The 20,813-nt window shown below is 52.8% G+C and overlaps 1 protein-coding gene across 1 annotated transcript; it reads left to right on the top strand.

Moving 5' to 3' along the window:
* Window positions 1–10,868: 10,868 nt before the first annotated feature.
* Window positions 10,869–20,548, top strand: GDF11 (growth differentiation factor 11). The gene is made up of 3 exons (XM_039216887.1): window positions 10,869–11,390; window positions 16,228–16,625; window positions 17,145–20,548. Exons 1-3 carry the CDS (start codon window positions 10,955–10,957, stop codon window positions 17,523–17,525), a joined length of 1,215 nt encoding a protein of 404 aa, XP_039072818.1. The 5' UTR covers window positions 10,869–10,954; the 3' UTR covers window positions 17,526–20,548.
* Window positions 20,549–20,813: the final 265 nt, after the last annotated feature.

Raw genomic sequence — 20,813 nt, 5'->3', positions numbered from 1 at the left:
AAGAGGCCGCCTCATCCTTCACCCGGAGCCCACCTTCCTCTGGCTCCATCTGTTGAAGCCCCCACCCCCACCCCCGAGTCGGCAGAGGGCGCTGTTAGATCCCTGGGATCGGGTGGGGTCAGAATAAACACAGAAAGTCCCTGGCCTCACATCCTGGGAGTCCCCCAACACTCTAGAGTGGGTATTCCTGTCCCCCTTCTGTTAGTCCCTTTCTCCATTTTCTGGGGCTCCGAGTAGTGGGCTAAGCACGGAAGGAAGCCAGTCAATCATGACACGTCAGAGTCATGGGGTTGGGTTGACAAGGGCTGTGCTCCCACCACTGCTGGATCAGCTTCTTATCAGGTGGAGGGCTGGGGGAGGGCCGCAAGGCAGGCGAGGCATCTCCCATCCCACACCAGCAGGCAGCACTTTGCATCCCAAGGGACAAAGCCAGATGAGGGCTGGAAGGGGAGGTGGCGGCCTCCAGCTGCCCCCCTCCATTGTGTGCCATGGTGGGCCCCAGAAGGAGCTGTGTGAACTGGCCAAGGACAGAACCAGACATTACTCCACTCTCCCCCAGCCTGGGCCCCATGCCCTGGGTTCTTATGGTCCCGACTTAAGAACCACTTCCTGAGTCTTAGTATGTGTACACAAAGAAGAAAAGAAACTGTTAACAGCAAAAGGAAGGAGATCTGGGCTGGGCTGAGAACCAGTTTCCAGGATCACAGCCTTCCAGCAAGGCACACCAAGCCCATTCTGGACCTTGCTCCCCAGTTATCACAGTAGGCAGGCAGCGGAAGAGGACCAAAGATGCTGGGGGGTGGGGGGAAGTATTCATCTGTTTATTGTGCTGCCACTAGATGCCAGGCATGTGTTATGCACAGGAGATGGAGGGGCAGACAAGGGCAGGAAGACAGTGACTGTGACCTCCAGCCAGCAGACAGAGCCAAGTCCACATTGAGCAGAGACAGAAACCCCTGGTGGTAGGTGGACAAGATCAGAGGGCGGGGCAGGTGGTGTCTCTGCCCCAGAGGAAAAAGAAGAGATTTCAGATTTTGTATCACAAAGGTGGGTGGTACTCTCTGAGAAGACTTTAGAGGATAAAGAAGGAAGCTCTCCGTTCCAGGGACAAGGAAAGAGCCAAGTATTAAAAAGGAGTAGTTTTAAAAGTCCAGGGCAGGCTGGGGTTGGCTAGCTCAAAGGGTTCGGGAAGGATGTGGTGAAAAAAGGACGGGAAAGTGGTCTGAAGTCAAGATTGAGAAACTTTAGACACATAATAACCAAGTATAACGCTTAGTCCTTGGTTAAATCTTTGTCTGAACAAACGAACTGTCAAAGACCTTTTGAGAACAACTGGGAGAGTTTGAATATGGACTGATAATTAGACATGAAAAAATAATTTTGTTAGCTATGATGACAATATGATCATATAGGAAAATTATTTTTTTAAGATGCACACTAAAATATTTAAGAGTGATGTCATAGCCGTGTATGTTGGCTTTGGAATAGTTCACAAAACAACAGATGAGGCGAAAAGCAGAGAGTCTAGGTGATAGGACCACTGAGGGCCTAGATGGCTACGTCAGGTATGTTGTTTTTTTCTTTTAAGGAAAGTCTGTGCCCAAAGTGGGGCTCAAACTCATGACCCCAAGATCAAGAGTCACATCCTCTACCGACTGAGCCACCCAGGCACCCCAATATTATAAAGGCAGTGGGAAATGTTCTAGAGGCAGTGGGGAGTGGTGGGAAGTTTTGGAGAGGGTGAACTATCTTGGGGCTGGTGCTATATTGAAATAAGGAGGAATGAATGGCAGGTGGCCCAGAAGATAGTTGAGACATCACTGCCACCATCCAAGGGAGAGTTAATGAAGGCTGGAACCACAGGGTGTCTGGGTGGCTCAGTCGGTTAAGCATCTGACTCTTGGTCTCAACTCAAGTCTTGATCTCAGGGTTGTGAGTTCAAATCCCACAGGGGCACCTGGGTGGCTCAGTTGTTTGAGTGTCCGACTTCAACTCAGGTCTTGATCTCACGGTTAGTGAGTTCGAGCCCCGCGTTGGGCTTTGTGCTGACAGCTCGGAGCCTGGAGCTTGCTTCGGATTCTGTGTTTCCCTCCCTCTCTGCCCCTCCCCTGCTCACGCTTTGTCTCTCTCTCTCTCTCTCTCTCTCTCTCTCAAAAATAAACATAAAAAAAAAAAAAGACGAATCCCACATCAGGCTCTGTCGTGAGGGTGAAGCCTACTTAAAAAAAAAAAGAAAGAAAGAAAAGAAAAAGAAGGCTGGAACCCTGGACAAGAGGGAAGTCTGAGTGGCATTTCAGAGGGCAAATAAAGGACTGGGTGACTGCCTACCTGTGGAAGGGGAGAGTAAGTGGGAAAAGTCCGAGACGATTCAGAGCTTCAAGACCTGGGCACCAGGGGAGGAGGTGGTGTTCACCCAAGGCAGGAGGCACACACCAGGGGCATCCAGGGGGAGATAACCACTAGGAATTGGAGATGTGAAACTTAGGAGAGAGTACTCAGACTAGAGATAAAAGTGATTTTAAATTCATAGATGGGTGAGAACCAGAGCAAGAAAAGAAAATGAAGACAGAGCTTCAGGGCACCCTTATGTTTCAGGAACATGTGGGAGGGGTCAGTTTCCAGTAAAGGAGCTGAAAAGAAAAGGAAGCTGCGGAGTAGGACCCCCACACACTACCAGGCTCAGTACTGGGATTATACACATTAGCTCATTTGACCCTCAGAAAAACCCTTCAAGATCTCTATGATTTGTCTTGTTTTAGAGATAGGAAACTGAGATTCTAGGACAGGGGATGACATATCCAAACCAGTAATCACCGGTGTTAGAATTTGAACCCAGATCTCGGAAGGTTCCAAGGCTTGTGTTCTTCCACTCTTTCGGGGGTTGGGAGAAAGAGAACTTCACAGCAGAGGCGGGATAGTGACCAGAAGCATCAAATAGTATAGAAAGGTCAACTTGGGTGAGAAACAAAAGAAGACCATTGGATGGGGTGGTCTTCTCCAGAGCAGTATGAGGGCAGGATCTGAAGCACCTGCTGGTCCTGAGAAGGGAGGAAGGAGATGGAGATGTCCAAGTGGGCAGGGGCAGAGCTGAGGTGAGTGTTATTATTCAGGAGAAGAATAATAGTGAAGGGAAGATGGCAGGGGGGAGGGCCAGAGAGACCCCTGGAAACAGCCAGTGTGGTGCTGGTAGTGGGAGGGCAAGAAAAGCCCACACCGAGTCAAGTTCATGGAGACAGAGAGTAGAAGGTGGTTGCCAGGGGCTGGGGGGAAGGAGAAATGGGGAGTTAGCAGTCAATGGGTTTCAGTTTGGGAAGATGAAAAAGTTCTGGAGATGGATGGCCATGATGGTTGCATCCCACAGTGAATGTACTTAGTGCTGCTGAACTGTACTCTTTTCAAGTTTATTTATTTTGAGAGAGAGAAGGGCAGAGAGAGGGAGACAGAATCCCAGCACAGAGCCCGACACAGAGCTCAAACCCACTAACCATGAGATCATGACCTGAGCAGAGATCAAGAGTCAGTTGCTTAACCAATGGAGCCACCCAGGCTCCTCACCTGTTCTCTTAAAAATGGTTCAACTGGTAGCTTTTATGTCATATATACTTTAATACACACACACACACACACACACACAAATGGCCCACCCTGTAGTCTGGGAAGTCTGGAAAGTCAGCATACAGCCCAGTGTCCCTCTGAGTTGGGAAGCAGCTAACTGAGACCTGGCCCCTCACATCATGCCCTTCAGAGCTTCGAGCACCCACTCCAAGGGCCTGGCATCCAGACATGCCATCCAGATATGTATCTGCCCTGACTGTCTCATGCCGCTGTTCCTTGGATTCCTGGCACTGGTTGCTGGCTGGTGAGCTGGGGTGGGCACCCTCACCCCTCCCCAGAGCCCAAGGCCTCCTGAAGCGCAGATCCACATGGGGAGCCCAGCACCTGCTTGCATGCATACCTTCTCCCCTCCACCTAGTAGCCCCTGCGCCTGCCTACACCCCACTAGGAGGGGCTGGCTCAAGGATAAGCCGTAGGTGCCCTGGTAGGAGAGGTCCCATGACCTAGGAGCTGCCATCTGCCAAGGCCAGTGGGGGTGGGGAGCCTGAGAAAGGAGTGAGGAAGGACAAGAGGAGAGAGAGAAGGGAAGAGAAGAGAAGAGTTGAGGACAGGGGCGCCTGGGTGGCTTAGTCGGTTAAGCATCCAACTTTCGCTTAGGTCATGATCTCGCGGTTCGTGGGTTCGAGCCCCGCATCGGGCTCTGTGCTGACAGCCAGCTCAGAGCCTGGAGCCTGTTTCAGTCTGTGACTCCCTCTCTCTCTGACCCTCCCCTGCTCACGCTGTCTCTCTCTCTCCCTCCTATAAATAAATAAAACATTAAAAAAATTTAAAAAAAAAAAAAGAAGAGTTGAGGACAGCAGGGACATAGATACAGGAGAGAATAGGGGAGGCATGGCGGGGGGCAGGCAATAGACAGGGGAAAACAGATGCCAGGGAAAGGGTGGGGAGGAGGAAGAGGAGGAGAGGGGCGAGAGACAGAGGAACCAAACCGAAGGGTACATCGGCCTCAAGGCCATCCCTTCGCTAGAGGGGATAGAAAGGGTGGTGGCTTGGGGCGCCTGGGTGGCTTAGTCGGTTAAGCGTCCTTTCGCTTAGGTCATGATCTCACGGTTCGTGGGTTTGGGCCCCGCGTCGGGCTCTGTGCTGACTGCCAGCTCAGAGCCTGGAGCCTGTTTCAGTCTGTGACTCCCTCTCTCTCTGACCCTCCCCTGCTCATGCTGTCTCTCTCTCTCTCTCCTAGAAATAAATAAAACATTTAAAAAAAAAAAAGAAAGAAAGGGTGGTGGCTAGAACTTAAGAACCAGGGCCCGCTCAGGAGGGCAGTGGTCTCCACCTGAGGCTCACAGACCCACACAACTAACCAGTCCCTGATGTAGCAGATATGAACATGGGAGCAATGAGAAGAGGAAATGCTGGGATGGGGAAGCTACTTCAGGCTTCTGTTCCTTGGGGCGTTCCTTCATCCATCTATGTATCCATCCATTTATTGAAAACCTAAACCAGCCAGGCACAGGGATTCTATGGAGATCAGAGACACAGTGCTGCCATCAAGATGATTACAGCCTGTATGCACAGACAACAAATAGTGTGGGGAGGGGTGTGCCAAAGAGAAGCTCTGGGTGCTGGGAGCCACCTATGATAGGCTGAGGGGAGCAGAGAGCACTGATGGCCTTGGGGAGCATTCACTCAACCTGCTCACTCGGTAGACTCCTCCCCGTGGATGTGGCCTTGCAGTCCAGGGCACTAGAAGTGAGGAGAAGATGCAGGGTTTGAATGGGTGGGGGTCACTGGCACCACCAGGCAGAGCCCAGAGCAGTCGGTCCTGCCTCACGTCTCTCATTTCTGGCTCCCATTCCCAGACCCCACCCAGACCTTTTGGCCATCTGCGTACCCTCACCATTGCTACACACACGTGCATGCACATACCTCATCTGGCAACAGCCTTGAACTTCACTGCCCTATGCTTTCTCCTAGACATTGGATTCCCTCTGAACATTCCAGCTCCCCTCACCTGGCAGCCCACCTCCTGGGTCAGCACACCCACCAGCGTTTTGAAGTCCCTGGAGAAGGAGAGCTGGAATTATACTCAGACCCCTCCTTTCCTTGGATCAGCAGGTGCCTCCTGCTGGCCAAATTGGGCAAGGGAGCAGCCTTGGCCGTGGTCCCCAGCAGGACCCCATGTCAGGCCTGGGCCTGGAGAGGGAGCAATTGTTGAGAAAGACGGAAAAGATGGAGAAGCCTGGGGGGACTGAGTGACGGTGGGAAAGAGGTGCACCTGTGAGACTGTAAGGCTGGGCCTGCGCTAAGGGAAGCTGAAGGGGGCAGGGAAGGGGTGTCTTCAGGAAGACCAGTGGGCCAAGGAAGATGTGACTCCAAATGATTCTCAGAGTTCCCCAGGTGTACTCCACCTCCACCTGCTCCCAGCCAGATACAAACTCTCTGGCTCCCTCCTCCCGACCTCCAACTTCTCTTCAAGGGCCTTGGGGTTAAAGAGGTTAACAGGCCTGCTAGGAGATCCCACAGGATAATTATAGGGTTTAGAACTGTGGTGTGGAAGAGGATAGTAATTACACAGTGAGGTCCTCACTGGGGGCTTCAGGCTTTGTGGGCACAGACCTGGGTGGAGTCCATTCCACTAACATTCCAGCCCAGAATAGTCTCCCCATACCACATTCCCAGAGGCTCACGCTGGGGAGGCCAGGGGAAGGGGGAAGCAAGCCTATGAGGGAAGCCCCTCAGTTCCTTCCCCTCAGCAAGCTTCTCGATGACCCCAGTCCCTCCCCTCCTTGAAAAGACCTGCGGTGCCAGGGAATGAGCCACTGATCCCCAAAATAGGGCCTTTAGGGGGAAAAGGTGAGAAGAGATGGTATTAGGGATTCTTGGTTGCTGCCCACTGACCCAGCTGGAAGAGACAAGGCAGTTTAGGAATGCAGGGTAGTCTGCGGGGTAGAAGTGCACGCTAGCAGGAGTCCCTCCTCTCTGCAGAGGTTCCGCAGTTCGGTGTCTCCGGCTCCGAGAGTGGCCCAGGTGTCTCTGGTTTGAACCCTGGTGACCGGCTCCCAAGACCTGCAGTTCCTCTTCGTGAGGATGGAACAGACCCTCAACCGGGCGCCTTTCTCCTCCTGTAGCTCCAGAAACCTCCCCCCTCCCCCTGGGACACTTCCTGCTTCTCTCCGGGCAGCTCGCCGCCTTCAAACCTCAAGCCTTCGCTTAGGCCCCGACCCACATTTGCGGTGAACCAGTCAGGACCTTGAAGGAGGCGGGCCTTGAAGGTTGCCTGGGTAACGCCAGTGAGGGGCACCCCTAGCAGGAAGACAGTTGCCAGGGAGACCAGGACAGTGGGCGGGGCCCCAAACCCTGGTTAGCCTGTTTGGGGATGAGAAAAGATCTAAATGTCCAGATCCTCTCTCCCAGAAGCTTTTCCGTGAAGCCTGCAGGGCCCCCTCCTGGGGACTGGGTCCTGGGCAGTTGGAAGTCTGAAGCTCCTGAAAGAGACCTCCCAGGGGTTAGTTCCTGCAGCTCAGGGGAACCCAACAGTAACCAAGCCTGAGGGAACTAAGGGTAGAGACAAGATGCAGGAGGGGCTGGAGAAAGAAACAAGGCTTAATGCATTATGATATAGAACTCCTGGGCTAGAAATCTAAAGTGAAAATATGCAAAGTATGCAAAGCAAAACAGCAGTTCCAGTCCCACCTCCAAGGAGCTAAAATTCCAGATTCTACCACCAGGTGGCAGTCTTGCCCACGCATTGTATTCAGCCAGGAGGTGGAAATCTTCTGTCTCACAAGTTGTTCCCGACTCTTGCTCTCTGGCATTTGGCAGACACTCATAACTCCTCATGGCCATAAATACCCAGTTCTCTCTTCCCCCAACACAGCTCTGACCAGATCCAGTTAGCGGGGTTCATTCAATCTTCGCTCAGAGGAGCTAAGGAATTCTTCGGTGGAAAAATTTCCTGCTGCCTTTGGTCCCCCTCACAGTGTAAGGGTGATAAATTGGGGTAGGGTAATAGTAATGACTAGTTAACTCATTTAGAATTGTGTGTCAGATGGGGAAAAAAAGAAGTCTGTGTTAGGCAGTTAATCCTCATAACTTTATGAAATAGTTAGAATATTGTTATCCCCATCTTACAGAGGAGCATAAAGAGCCAAGTTCACACAGCCAGGTAAGCAGGAGGGCTGAACCTTGAACCCAGGCAGCCTAGTTCTAGTCTAGAAGCTATGTGAAAATAACCTCCATACCACACAGAATGGTGCAGGTCTAGCTAGGAAGAGCATCTACTCTAGGCTTTAGAGTCAGGAATGGACTTCTGGAAGACACGTCTAAAATCTTTATACTGCGACTTGAAGAAAGAATAAGTTTGGCCAAGAGACTGAGGAGTGGGGATAGAAGGGGGAGCTGTTCTTCTAAGAAGAGGAAACAATTTATGCAAAGATTCAGAGTTGATCAAGAGAAAGAAGGTGAAGTCTAGCTCCAGGTTTCTAGCCTGATGATTGTCATTCAGTAAAGTGAAAATGTGCCTCAGCAAGATGGGGGCATGTGTTCAGGGGAGAGAAGGAGTTCTCTATTTATCAAATTTAACTCATGATATTTGAGGTACCTTGGGACATCCAGGTAGAAATATCAAGGAGGCATCTGTCTTGGAGTTTTGCCCGGTACTGTTTACCTAGTCTCCTGTACAATCTAGATGTTTTCTGAGGAAAGGGGCTGAGTCATTTATCTTTGCACCTCTCAAAGACCTACCATTAGAAACATGCTTGGTGAGGAAGTGAAGGCTAGGCAGCTTCCTCCAAGGAAGGGGAAGGGGGTTGATATCACCTCTGCTCTCAAGGAGTTTTGCTGAGGAAATTACCTCAAAGAAACATTTTGGAGAACAGGCTATGCCAGAATATGTCACAAAGGCAATCACTGCTCTAAGAGATCAGAAAGGAAAGAATCATGAAGAAGAAGGAGCCAATGAAGGCCATTATTGATTGATTGATTACTATGTAATCCTCACAACTTGTTGAGGAGAGATGATGTGATCTTCATTTTATTTTTTTTTTAATGTTTTATTTATTTCTAGGAGAGAGAGAGAGAGAGACAGCGTGAGCAGGGGAGGGTCAGAGAGAGAGGGAGTCAGAGAATGAAACAGGCTCCAGGCCCTGAGCTGGCAGTCAGCACAGAGCCCGACGCGGGGCTCGAACCCACGAACCGCGAGATCATGACCTAAGCGAAAGTCGGACGCTTAACCGACTAAGCCACCCAGGCGCCCCGTGATCTTCATTTTATAGATGAGGAAACTTGATGAAATGTTGAGATGCCCATGTCTTGGTCCAAAGCAAGACAGAGAACAAGCTGTCTAAGTTATCCCATTCTGTTCCAGTCTGAGTTCCTGTTCTCCATGGAAATGGTTCATCTCTTCAAAGCTCCCCAGCTTCGTCCTCCCGATCCCTGCCCAACTTTCCTACCTCACACCTGGACCTCCAGTTTCTTCCCTCATTTCACTCCAGCTCCCAACCCAAGTTGGTCCTTATGCCTAGTGTTCCATTTCAAGACATTCTCTTGGGCTCTAATCCAGAGAGGAAATGAGTGTCTCTTTTTTCTACCTGAGAAGCCCAATAATGATCATCTCATTACTCAATAAAACATTGTGTGTACCATAAAAAGACCTGATCCCTTCAAACATTTTTGATCTATTGGTTGTCTATTGACCTCCAGGACTTTGGACTCCAGAAATACGTGTGGGCAAACTGAGGACTGGGAAGAAGAATCCAGAGCCAGAAGTCAAGCACCTCAGGAGCATTTTAGCTCTCTTCCACTCTACCGTCTGGCTACACCCAGGGCCACACCTGCAAGCTAGGGCTGGTCCCGCATCTAGGTTTCTCCGTTTGCAACTTGCTGTCTCCAACTCAAGACATCTGAGGGCAGACCTCTGTCTCTCATTCTCTGCCATTACAAGAGCCTTCTTAGACTTCTAAGACCCTGCCGATGCAACAGTGTAGTTAGGGATTCAGAGTTCCAGGTTCCTCTGCTGCAAGCAAGTGGTCTCACGCCTGCTTCCTCTACTCCTCCCCCAGTGGTCCCCAGTGGTCCATAGTTCCTGTCTTTTCCAGCCTGCTGACTCCTTTATCCCTCTCAGGCCTCAATTTCAGGCCCACACTCTTCCCAGCTCTAAGACTCCCTCTTGTGTCAGGGCTTCCCACCACCTCCCCACCTGCTCAGATCGTCCCTGGGCCCTTTCTCTCCTAGTCTTCCTTGCTAACCCCCATGTTCCTTCCTTCCATTTCACTGTTCTGAGCCCCAAGTGAGCCCAGCCTGATGCTGCCCTCTGTGGCTTCTGTAAACATTTTCTCTGGGCTACCTCTGGTAGCTGGGGCCCTCTGGGTTCAAATTCTCCACCTCTTCCTCCTTGGGCTCTCCATACTCCAACCAAGGCTGACCCTGTCACTGTGCTGTCTCTCCTTCCCTCGGGAGTCTCTGTCTTCTCATCTCTGCCTTCTCCCACCGATCATCTGTGCCTGCCTCCTCACTGGTTCCCTTGGCATCTCCCAAGCCTCCCTCTCCAGATGTTTCTCCCTCGCCTTCTTTCCCAGGGCTCTGGTCTCTGTCTCATCAGTTCCTCTGCCCCTGTTCCCATCTCTCTGCATCTCTGACCTCTTGTGGTCTGGCTCCATAGACCTCCATCTCTTCCCTCTGTCTGGCCATACTTCTCTCCTCTCTCTGGTCTCTCTCATCTGCTTTGTCCCTGATTCTCCCCCTCTAACTGTCCCTCCAGTTCTAGCAGTCTCTTTCCTTCTCTATCTCTGTCTCTCTAGCTAAGTCTCTCCTCTCTCTGTCTTCTCCCCTCTGACTCTTATCCTCCCCTTTGTCTCTCTCTTTCCTCTTGCTGCTGCTCTTATCTCTCTGTCTCTGATCTGTGTCCTACCCCTTTATCTTTCTGTCTCTCCTTGGTCTCTTTGAGTCTGACTTTCTCTATCTCTCCTTTCCTCTCCCTCACCCCAGTATCTCTGTCTCTTCATCTCTCTCTGGGCCCTCGCTCGCTCTCGCGCTCTCTCTCTCTCTCTCTCTCCCTCCCTCTCTCTCTTTTCCTCGGCTCTCTCCGGCTCCCTCTCTCGCCTCGGATGACAGCGCTGCCTCTTTTGTTGGCTCCGCAGCCAATCGCGGCCGCTGACGACACGGGGGCCGGGGCTATAAAGGGCCTGGCCCGGGCTCGGGCCCCCCCAGCCGCCCGCCCCGGCCGCCCGCCCGCCCCGCCCGCGCGCCCGCCGCCCCCGGCCCCCCCGGCCCCCCCTCGGCCGGGCAGCCCCCAATCCCGCGCCGCCCGGACCCCCTCCTCCTCCCTCCCTTCTCCCTCCGCCCCCTCCCTGCGGGACTCCGGCGTCCCCGCCCCCCAGTCCTCCCTCCCCTCCCCTCCAGCATGGTGCTCGCGGCCCCGCTGCTGCTGGGCTTCCTGCTCCTCGCCCTGGAGCTGCGGCCCCGGGGGGAGGCGGCCGAGGGCCCCGCGGCGGCGGCGGCGGCGGCGGCGGCGGCGGGGGCCGGGGGGGAGCGCTCGAGCCGGCCGGCCCCGTCCGCGGCGCCCGAGCCCGACGGCTGCCCCGTGTGCGTGTGGCGGCAGCACAGCCGCGAGCTGCGCCTGGAGAGCATCAAGTCGCAGATCCTGAGCAAACTGCGGCTCAAGGAGGCGCCCAACATCAGCCGCGAGGTGGTGAAGCAGCTGCTCCCCAAGGCGCCGCCGCTACAGCAGATCCTGGACCTACACGACTTCCAGGGCGACGCGCTGCAGCCCGAGGACTTCCTGGAGGAGGACGAGTACCACGCCACCACCGAGACTGTCATTAGCATGGCTCAGGAGAGTAAGTGGGCGGCGGGGCGCGAGCAGTGGGGTGCCTGCTCGGGCTCCGGGAAAGTGAGCGCCTCCGGCTCTGAAGCGGGGCGCTCGCGGCTGCTCTGGCCCAGAAGCCTTTTCTGCGAAAACTTGACTGATTGGGGGGCGGGGGCTGCTCCGTAGAAGTTTTTCGAGCGGTGGAGATGGGCTGCGGAGTCGTGTGCACACTCCGTTCCCTGAGGTGGGAGGGCGAACCGAGAGGGTTTCGAGTACTGCCTTCCACCCCGTGCGTGAGAAAAAGACCCGTGTTGCGGGGAGCCTGGGGGAGCCGGGGCCCATTCGCAGCGGAGTGGAAGGGGCAGCAGCTCAGTCCTGAGGGGCGATGGTGGAGAGGCTGGAGAACCGAACCGGGACGCTTCGGGACCCCCGCAGTCCCTAGCGGGCTGCGGTGCTCTCTGCGTCCCAGTGGCCTTGGCACCAGCTCTCCACCCTTTCCACCCCTGGCTCCGCAACGCGCCCACTTGGGCTGCAGGAGACCTGAGTGCTCTTCTCCCTCCAGCAGGAGTGAGGTCCCAGAGCCCTCTGTCTCTCCCGGCAGCCCAGCTGGCACTCATTTCACCCAGAGCCCTTCTGACACCCGGTCTCCCAAGGGGCTGGAAATGCTGTGCCTTCTCGGTACTGACCGAGCTCAGAGAACTCAACTCCATTGCGCTAGGGCTAAGGGCACCCTTTTGGCTACTCAAAGCTTATCGTTCCTTTCCGTATTCACCCGCCCCTACTAGAAACCGGACTTGAGAAGAGAGAGGGAGACCTAGGGAGAAAAAGAAATAGACAAGGAGGGAGGGGGGAACCCAGGCATTCAAGCCCCTGGCCAAACGGAAGATGAACATGTTAATAGACTTGAGCTGCTTTGAAATTTTATGGCCTGGAAAATCCAGGCCAACACCCCCCGCCGTCCCCAGCCCCCGCCCCCCCCACCAGCTCTCCCTAGGGTCAGATGACTCCCTTTCCCCTCCCCCGCTGAGGTCCCTTCGCCCCTTCCCCGCCCCAACTCCAGGGAACCAAGCCCTCCCTTATTCCCTAGTGGTTTGGCAAAGTCACTCCCCCCACTCCACAGTTTGGTTTTATGGTTCTGAACAGAAGGGGGGGGACTGGTTTATTGGCAGATGGGTCATAAAAAGCTGGGGGCTGAGGTGCAGTCCTAGTGGCCCACCCCATGGGAGAGGCACAGGAACCCAGGTGTGCTTCTGGGAGGCTGAGTGCCTCATACTGCCACTAGTCTTTCCGCAGACCCTAACTCCGCAATACTTGGCCAGGCCAGAAAGAAAAGAAAACCCAAATGACTAGGAAACTTGCTGAGGAGGGTGGTGGTGGTGGTAAAGAGAGCCTGGGATCTGTCCGGATTCCTCAATCTCCCGTGTGTTTTTAAGGTTTCTGCTTTACAGAAGCTAGGGTCAGCCTAAGATTGACTGAAGGCAGGGGTGGGGGCGGGGATTCTAGGAAACAGTTGTAGAGGAATTCTGAAAAAGAGTTTGCTGGAAGAAGGTGAAGGGTACAGCGGGAAAAGGTATTCTGGTCGCTGTGGTATAGTGTGTGTAAGGAGTTTCAGAATGGGTGATTGACCTTTCCCTTGCCTCTTTCCATCCTTAGCATCTCTTAACCAACAGGCAGGAGCCCAGATTTAGTCTTGGTAATGGGAGTGCAGGAAGTGAAGACGCTCTACGTGCGTGGATCGGGAAGGGCAGGTTAGGCTGGGGTGGGGGGAAGCAGGGAAGAACACCAGTAGGTGGGGTTCTACCCGAACTCCCGCCCTCTTTCCACTTAAGGATAACTAGGGAACTAGGTCTCCAGCCAGGTATTGTACGTCCCCTTTAAGAGCAAAGCTGAGCTCTTAAAGAGAGGGAGGGGGAGCGGAGGGGAAGGGAGGGAGAGAGGGGAAAAGGAAAAAGAGACTTTTATAGTCTAATCCCCAGGGACCCGCTTTAATAAGAGACTTGTGCTCTGCTAATCGGGGGAGGTGTTTGTCAGCAGAGATGGCCTCCGCTCCCCTCCCCCTTCCTCCCCTCCCCCAGCCCTCAGCCCTGGACCCCCGCCCCCACCTCTCCTAGGCTGCAGTGCCTGCCCTAGTTCCCTCCACCCTCTCAGGCTCTCCCACCCCAGCCTTCATCCTGGGAACCCAGCCCCCTTGCCCTTCTGGGAGCCAAGCCCAGCCCCTCAGTTTCTCTCTGCTCTCAGACACCAAGAGGCCCCTGCCCTCTCGGCCCAACCTCCTGCCCCTAGGCCTTCCAGCCTGGGTATGGGGAGTGTGGAAGGGGTTGGGGGGGTGGTGGTGGAGGAGGAGGTGGTGAGCTGGGAGGGGGTTGGGCTTTTGCTGAAAATAGTGCAATGACCTCTCTCCAGACCAGCACCGCCTACTAAACCTGACCTGCTGCCTGCCATCAACCCGATCAATCCAACACAGATGTGGCTCCTTCCCCTCCCCTTGGGAGCTGGGCCTATGTGTGTGTTGGGGACTCTCTCAAGCCTCTTGTTTCCCTCTGTGGCACTACCTGCTTCTCCTTTGTTCCCCTTTCTGTATCCTTCTATCCTTTCTCTTTACCCCACTGGGCTCACTACCTTCCTCCTTTCACTTTTTAGCCTCCACCTACTCCTTTCGCATTCCCCCTCCTCAGCCAGTGTTCTTCAAATCCCAAGCTTATTCCTTCTCCTGTCTCTTCCTCTTTGCCTCTTCTTTCTCCATCCATCTTGGCCCAGTCCTCTGGTAGTACCAGTTGTCCCCACATCCACTGGGGGGAGGAGGGGACGGTGACTCCGTGGGGTGTCTATCTGAAGTCCCTAGGGGACTCTGTCTGAAGAAAGCCTTAGAGGGATGGGGCCCTGGTGCCCAATCCTCCATCTCCGAACCTTGGGTCAGCTTAGGTAGGGCAGTATGTTTAGGGCTTACAGAACTAACAATAAACCAGCGCTTCTTGAGCAGCTACTACTATTTTCATTCTTTATTTAATGCTGAGCGCTTCTGTGAAACAAGAATTATTATCTTTATCACTGAGAAGTTTGGTGGGTAAGGTCAGATACAGGTTAATGAGGAGTCAAGCAGTGATCAAACACACTTTGATTGTAGTCAAAGAATAGCGTTTAGATGCCGGGAAGAACTTTTAGGCCCTTGCCTGGAGAATTTGAGATTTGGAGCTTAGGGAGTTCGTTCAGCGTGCATTTGTTGAACACTGCTTGGTGTTATGGGAGGCATCGAAGCTACAACGGGGAGCAAAACAGACACAATATTGACAAGCGTCCACCCCCACGGAGATTAATAGTGAAGACTGGTGGGAAAAGAAGACAACCTTATGAAATCAGGCATAGTAGCCCCATCTCACCAACAGCCTCCGTGCCCCAGCTACTCTCTGAATCTCTGCTCCCAGAACCTCCGTCGTGTGCTGGCACTACAGCTCCAGCAGGAGGGTAGCTGGGAGGACCACCAGTGCCCTCGGACCTCAGAGCAGAACCAAGGGGAAGGAAGCTACCACTGGAGCTTTGTGTCTCATTCCTGAATATATGAAGATCATTGAACATTTTCCTCCTCACTTCACTTGGAGGACCCTCCTTCTCCTGGGGTGGAGGTAGGGGCGGTGCTGACGGGAGACAACAGATGCTAAGTCCTCCATTACGCAGAACTCAAGAGCTGGGCATGATACGTGAGGTCCTGGACTTCCTGGTCGTACTTACATAGCTCTGGACACCCATCCCCGACTCTTTTTCTCTCAGTCTGTTTAGAAAGAGAATGGATATTCCTGTCTAATGGAAACATGATTTAGGGCATTTGCAACTGACTTAAGAGATTAGAAAGGGGAACTGAGAGGAGCTGAAATGCAAGCAGAGGCAGATGCTGAGGATCAGCCATTAGACCCAAGAAGGGTCAATTTATAGTCCAGAATAAGCGGTAATGGGCCAAAATGTAAAGTTGAGATGGTAAACCTTTGTCAAGACATACTGGCCCTGGACTGAGAAACCAGAGGAAACTCAGGGGAGAAAAGAAGACTGATTCCAGTTGATCTGATGTGTTGAATATTATTGCTGATGCTTTGGGCAGTAGAATTAAACAACATGGAGGTCGTTTTTCCGTTCCTCAAAAGTTGAGGCAGTAACGGTGATGACAAGGAGGAAGCAGCTGAGGAAGCTTGTTCTCAGGCTCAAGGGATTGGAGAGTCAGATGCACAGGAAGTGTTTGAGTAGCTCCATTGTTCTGAGTATTCTAACAGGAATGGTACAAGAAGCCTAGATCTGAATTCTGGTTTACTTCATGGAGTACATTTAGTTCCTGTTCCCTATCTGGATCCTGGTTATCCACTCTTGAGGCCATCTGGTTGGGGGTAGGGGCTGTGCCAGGCTCCACCTGGCCACCATACAACACAGAGCAGAAATGGGGCAAGGTGACCTGGGGACAGCAGGTGTGATATGAGGTTTGGCTCAAAAGAGCATCAAAAGTTCAGAAAAATTTGGAGCACTACATGCTGGGGTGGGGGGATGGGGGCGGGTGAGTGGAAAGTTGGAGGAATGGAAGGCTGGCTGCAGGTGGAATGGAAGGCTGGCTGCAGGTGGAAGGGGATATCCCTGATAGCTATCTGTGCAGGCTTTCTGGTATTGGGGATCCTATGTACTGGGGCAAATGGATGCAGAGACATCCTATATGAAAGAAAGGAGGCACTGTTCTGAATACCAGTGACATAGTGATCAACAAGACAAACAGAGAAAGGTAAAGAACTGGACAACTCAGGCGGAGTTTTCCAAGTTGTCAGTGCCACCCAGGGCTGCTGACGCCCTTCACAAATAACCCTTTGCTGATGCTGTGCCCCCTTCTCTCTTATCAGCGGATCCTGCGGTGCAGACAGATGGTAGCCCTCTATGCTGCCATTTCCACTTCAGCCCCAAGGTGATGTTCACAAAGGTACTGAAGGCCCAGCTGTGGGTGTATCTACGGCCTGTGCCCCGCCCAGCCACAGTCTACCTGCAGATCTTGCGACTGAAGCCCCTAACTGGGGAAGGGACTGCAGGGGGAGGGGGCGGAGGCCGGCGTCACATCCGTATCCGCTCACTCAAGATTGAGCTGCACTCACGCTCAGGCCACTGGCAGAGCATCGACTTCAAGCAAGTGCTACACAGCTGGTTCCGCCAGCCACAGAGCAACTGGGGCATCGAGATCAACGCCTTTGATCCCAGTGGCACAGACCTGGCTGTCACCTCCCTGGGGCCGGGAGCTGAGGGGCTGGTGAGCAGGGAGCCTGAGATGGTGTCACATATGTGTAGCCTGGCCCTGAGGAGGTGGGATGTTGGAAAAAGGTAGACCAGTGATGAGAAGGGCTGGGGACCAACATTATTTCTCTTGGGCCAGGAGCTGATTCTAGAGGAGCAGTTTTGGGGGACTGGGTGGGGAGTGGCAGCCATCATTTTTCAGATACAAGCCAGGCAACGGCTGAAAAGTAGGTTTGGGGTGAAGGTGTGAGTTAATGGGAGACCCAAGAGAACACAAAAACGGGCTGTTGATGAGGCCTGGGGCCAAGGGGCTGATCAGGTTCAGATTGCCAGGTGAGGGGGAATTCGAGAAGGGAGCTGAAGGACAGATAGCTAGTTTTCAAGGAAAGAGGGTAGAAGATACGGGGTATGGGAGCAAAGGAATGGATGGTCTCTGTTCTGATGTCCCTGTTGAAGGGCAGGTGAGAAAGGAAAGGGAGGAGGAGGAGCTCTTTAGGGCTCTATCACAACTCTTTCTCCTCTCCCTCACCCCCAGCATCCTTTTATGGAGCTTCGGGTCCTAGAGAACACAAAACGGTCCCGGCGGAACCTGGGCCTGGACTGCGATGAGCACTCGAGTGAGTCCCGCTGCTGCCGATACCCCCTCACAGTGGACTTTGAGGCTTTTGGCTGGGACTGGATCATCGCGCCTAAACGATACAAGGCCAACTACTGCTCCGGCCAGTGCGAGTACATGTTCATGCAAAAATATCCGCACACCCACTTGGTGCAACAGGCTAATCCAAGAGGCTCTGCTGGGCCCTGCTGTACTCCCACCAAGATGTCCCCAATCAACATGCTCTACTTCAATGACAAGCAGCAGATTATCTACGGCAAGATCCCTGGCATGGTGGTGGATCGCTGTGGCTGCTCCTAAGGTGGGGGACAGAGGATGCCTCCCCCATAGACCCTACCCCTAGACCCCCAGCCCTGACCCCCATACCCCCAGGCCCTAGAGCTCCCTCCACCTCTTCCCATGAACATCACACCTTGTTCCCTGCCCAAGCAGTGTGCAATACAACAGAGGGAGGCAGGTGGGGATTGATGGGTGAGGGGTTTGGGGGACGGGGGAAGAGGGGGCATGGTCAGGTGGGGAGTGTTTGAGGTTTGCAGGTGAGAAGGTTTGGCAAGAAGAAAGAGAGACGTAGAGACAGAGGTAGAGCAGAGGGATAGAGACAGAGGAACAAAAAGAGCAGCAGTGAGAAGGTAAAGGGAGAGAGAGGCAGAAGAGACAGAGACCAGGCAGAGATAAAAGGTGAGAAAGAGGCTGAAATGGAATAGGAGAAAGCCCCACACCCAGCCTCCTTTCTTCCACTGGCAAGGTGAGGGGCTTGGTATGGTTTGGGGAGATCCCCTGACTACCATTCTCCGTAGGAGGAAATAAAAAATCCATTCTTAGCTTCTTCCCTTTCTCCCTCCAGCAGTGGCCAGGGAAAGGGAAGTGAGGGCAGGGGCAAAAGTAAGGATTTTGGAATTTTATTTATTTATTTATTGTGACTTTTCATTTTTTGGTATTTGGCTTTACTGAAATAGAAGGGCCCCTGCCCACTGTGCCCCATTTCTCCCTTATTACCCACCTACCCACCCACTGTTCTCCCTCAGTACCCACCTACTTAAGCACTTGTAAAAAGCCTCCAGGGTTGGGAATGGGTGTAGAGGGCAAGAGGGCTAACATATGGAAGTTTCCAACCCATAATCACCCAACTTAACCTTCCTGAGCCAAATGGGTCGAATGAATTCCAGCAGTCATGGAAACTGGTAAGAGGTTAGAGTTTAGGAGCTGGGGGTGGGGTAAAGGGGAGGGGAGCACCCTCAACATTCAGGATCTGTATGAGAGCCACTAAACTAACCCTCAGATCCACCCTCATAGTCCTGAGTTATTTAGCCGGAGGGTGTGACCCACATATGCCCAAATTCCCCCCAGCCAAGAGAGAGACCAAAGAGCCTGTGGAATATCCCTACTCCCAGCCTCTATCTTCAGGTCAATAAAAAGAGTATAGAGATCCCAGAGTCCCAGGTCTGGGAAGGGTTAGGAGGAGTCAAGAAATGAGTAGTAAGAAGGTTGAAGGTTACAGGGCATTTGAATCCAAATCACTGCTCTGGGCTAGGGAATAGAGCCAGCAGACCAAGATGGAAGGGATTCCGGAGGGGGGACATTTTAGTTCCTCCAAACCCAAAGCTCAGGGTGGAAGGGGGGAGAACAAGGGAGCAGAGTGTCTATAATTATTTTTATCTTTTATTTTTGGAATCTAGCAGTACCTGGCAGCAGGGAGGGGACAATACAATGGGGAAGGGAAAACATCTGACAAGGCCAGTTAGAGCGGAGGATTAGAAGGATGGAGACTCCCTGGTTTGGAAGGCTAGGAAATAGGCAAGGACTTGTTGCCACTTCAAGTGACTAGCTGGGCCTATTCATTCCTCCCATAATCCTGACCCACCATCCTCTGGACTCACTGTGCCTCAGTTTCTTCCCCTCGATGGAATGAGAAATAGCAGCACCCGCCACAGCCAAGAGATGAATTCTGAGCACTTACCACGGGCACTTTATGGACATAAAATACCTCTCGCTGTGGGACAGATAACCAGGGCACCAGAGTAGTGGTGAAGAGATGTGAGGCTTAGAGGAGTCACAGGCTTCAGAGTACAAGTTCCCCTCTGCCTCCCAGCTGGACAGTGTGCCTGAAGCCAAGGAGTTGAGATTCTCCTGATCCACACCCTATCCATACCTCACCACAGACCTCTTGGCTCCAGGCAAGAGCCTAGAGGATGTCAGGAGGGGAGGTAAAGAACCTTCAGCAAAACTGTCGCTCTAAGTAGAGCCAGCAGTTATGGGTCTGATGCAAACAGTACTGAACTAAAGCCCGGCCTGGAGAGATGACCTGGAAGGCCTGTTCTTCCCGAGAGTAGGACTCTCCTGACTGGCCCAGATAGTAGAAGGGGCAAAGGTGTGTGGCCACCCTTGGGAAGGTGATGTTGGTGAGCTTTAGTATCTTCTTCCCATTCCCATAGTGAAAAAATGAGATGTGGCGTTTTGGTACAGGAATGGGCAGGGGCTGTTAAGCATTTCAACTCGCCTCCCATATAACAGCTACGCTAACCCCCAGCCTCTCCTCTCTGGCCCTGTTCTTCATCCTTCCTTCTACCCCAATCTTGGAGAACAAGATACACCTGACCATCAACACCATTCGCATTTCTTTGGTTGAAGGAGAGGAACAGAGAACTGAAGAACAGAAGATGCCTCCTCCAAGATCAAATGCTTCTCTCTTGATCTTGGCACAGGGTGGGGGTTGGGCAATAGACATCAGGTGACTTCCCTCTACAAATTCTAGAGAACTGGAGCATTAGACTTGGGGGGACACTTAGAATATGCCCCTTTAACACCACCAAATAATGACCTTTGTTGGGGGGAGGGTCTTTTTCTTATGAACATAAATCTAAGAGTTGAAGTCTCATTTCCTTGGTCCCCCTCATCCCCAAAGAGGCATGGGGTAAAGAGGCTTGGGGGCACAGTCCAGCAACCTAGTGGGAACTAGCACCCCCTCTCCCACTTTATGTTGTGTGTGGACCTGGCCAGTGCCCCTCTGATCGTAAGTAGTGTAATTATTATTTACTTTGTGTATTTGTTACACCGTGTGTGTGATTGCCTTTGTTTGTTAAGGGTGACTGAGGAGTATGGGGTGACAGGGGCACTGGAATGCCGGGAAAGGACTTCTTCACTGAGATCAAGGCTTCCTGGAGGGAACCATTGCAAAAAGGCCATCTGGCAGTTTTCAAGTTATGTGACAGAGGGCAAGGATGGCCATAGGGTGCTCTGAGTTTTGGGATGGTCACATGACACAATCCAGCACTTGAACCTGAAAAAAATAAATAAATAAAAGCAGTCAAAGAGTTTAGAATTCAGTGATGAACTCTTCTCCCTAATCAAGCGCCACATTTATACACTGGAGACCAGGAACAAAAGAGGATCTGACAGGATAAAACCTTGTGCTCAAAGAAGAAGATGGGGGTGGTGGGGTGGGAGTCTTTGGAGCAAGAAAAAAACATTAGGGGCATTTGGGATGAGGGTGGTGACATATAGTCCAAGGGAGGATGGGCAGAGAATGGGAAAGGGAGGGGACCTGAAACAACTCTTTTGTGGATAACCTGATCCAAAACAGTCCCAAAG

Source organism: Hyaena hyaena, unplaced genomic scaffold, assembly GCF_003009895.1.
Source record: "Hyaena hyaena isolate Hyena2069 unplaced genomic scaffold, ASM300989v1 scaffold_655, whole genome shotgun sequence".
NCBI classification, from domain to species: Eukaryota; Metazoa; Chordata; class Mammalia; order Carnivora; family Hyaenidae; genus Hyaena; species Hyaena hyaena.
The sequence above is the reverse complement of the archived record's forward strand: the minus strand, read 5'-3'. Positions and strand labels throughout refer to the sequence as shown.

Bases quoted from the DNA above. Each gene is read 5' to 3' on its own strand.
- GDF11 (XM_039216887.1), top strand. From the start codon at position 10,955: ATGGTGCTCGCGGCCCCGCTGCTGCTGGGCTTCCTGCTCCTCGCCCTG. The intron at 11,391-16,227 runs GTAAGTGGGCGG...CTCTCTTATCAG, and splicing joins CATTAGCATGGCTCAGGAGA to CGGATCCTGCGGTGCAGACA. The intron at 16,626-17,144 runs GTGAGCAGGGAG...CCTCACCCCCAG, and splicing joins GGCCGGGAGCTGAGGGGCTG to CATCCTTTTATGGAGCTTCG.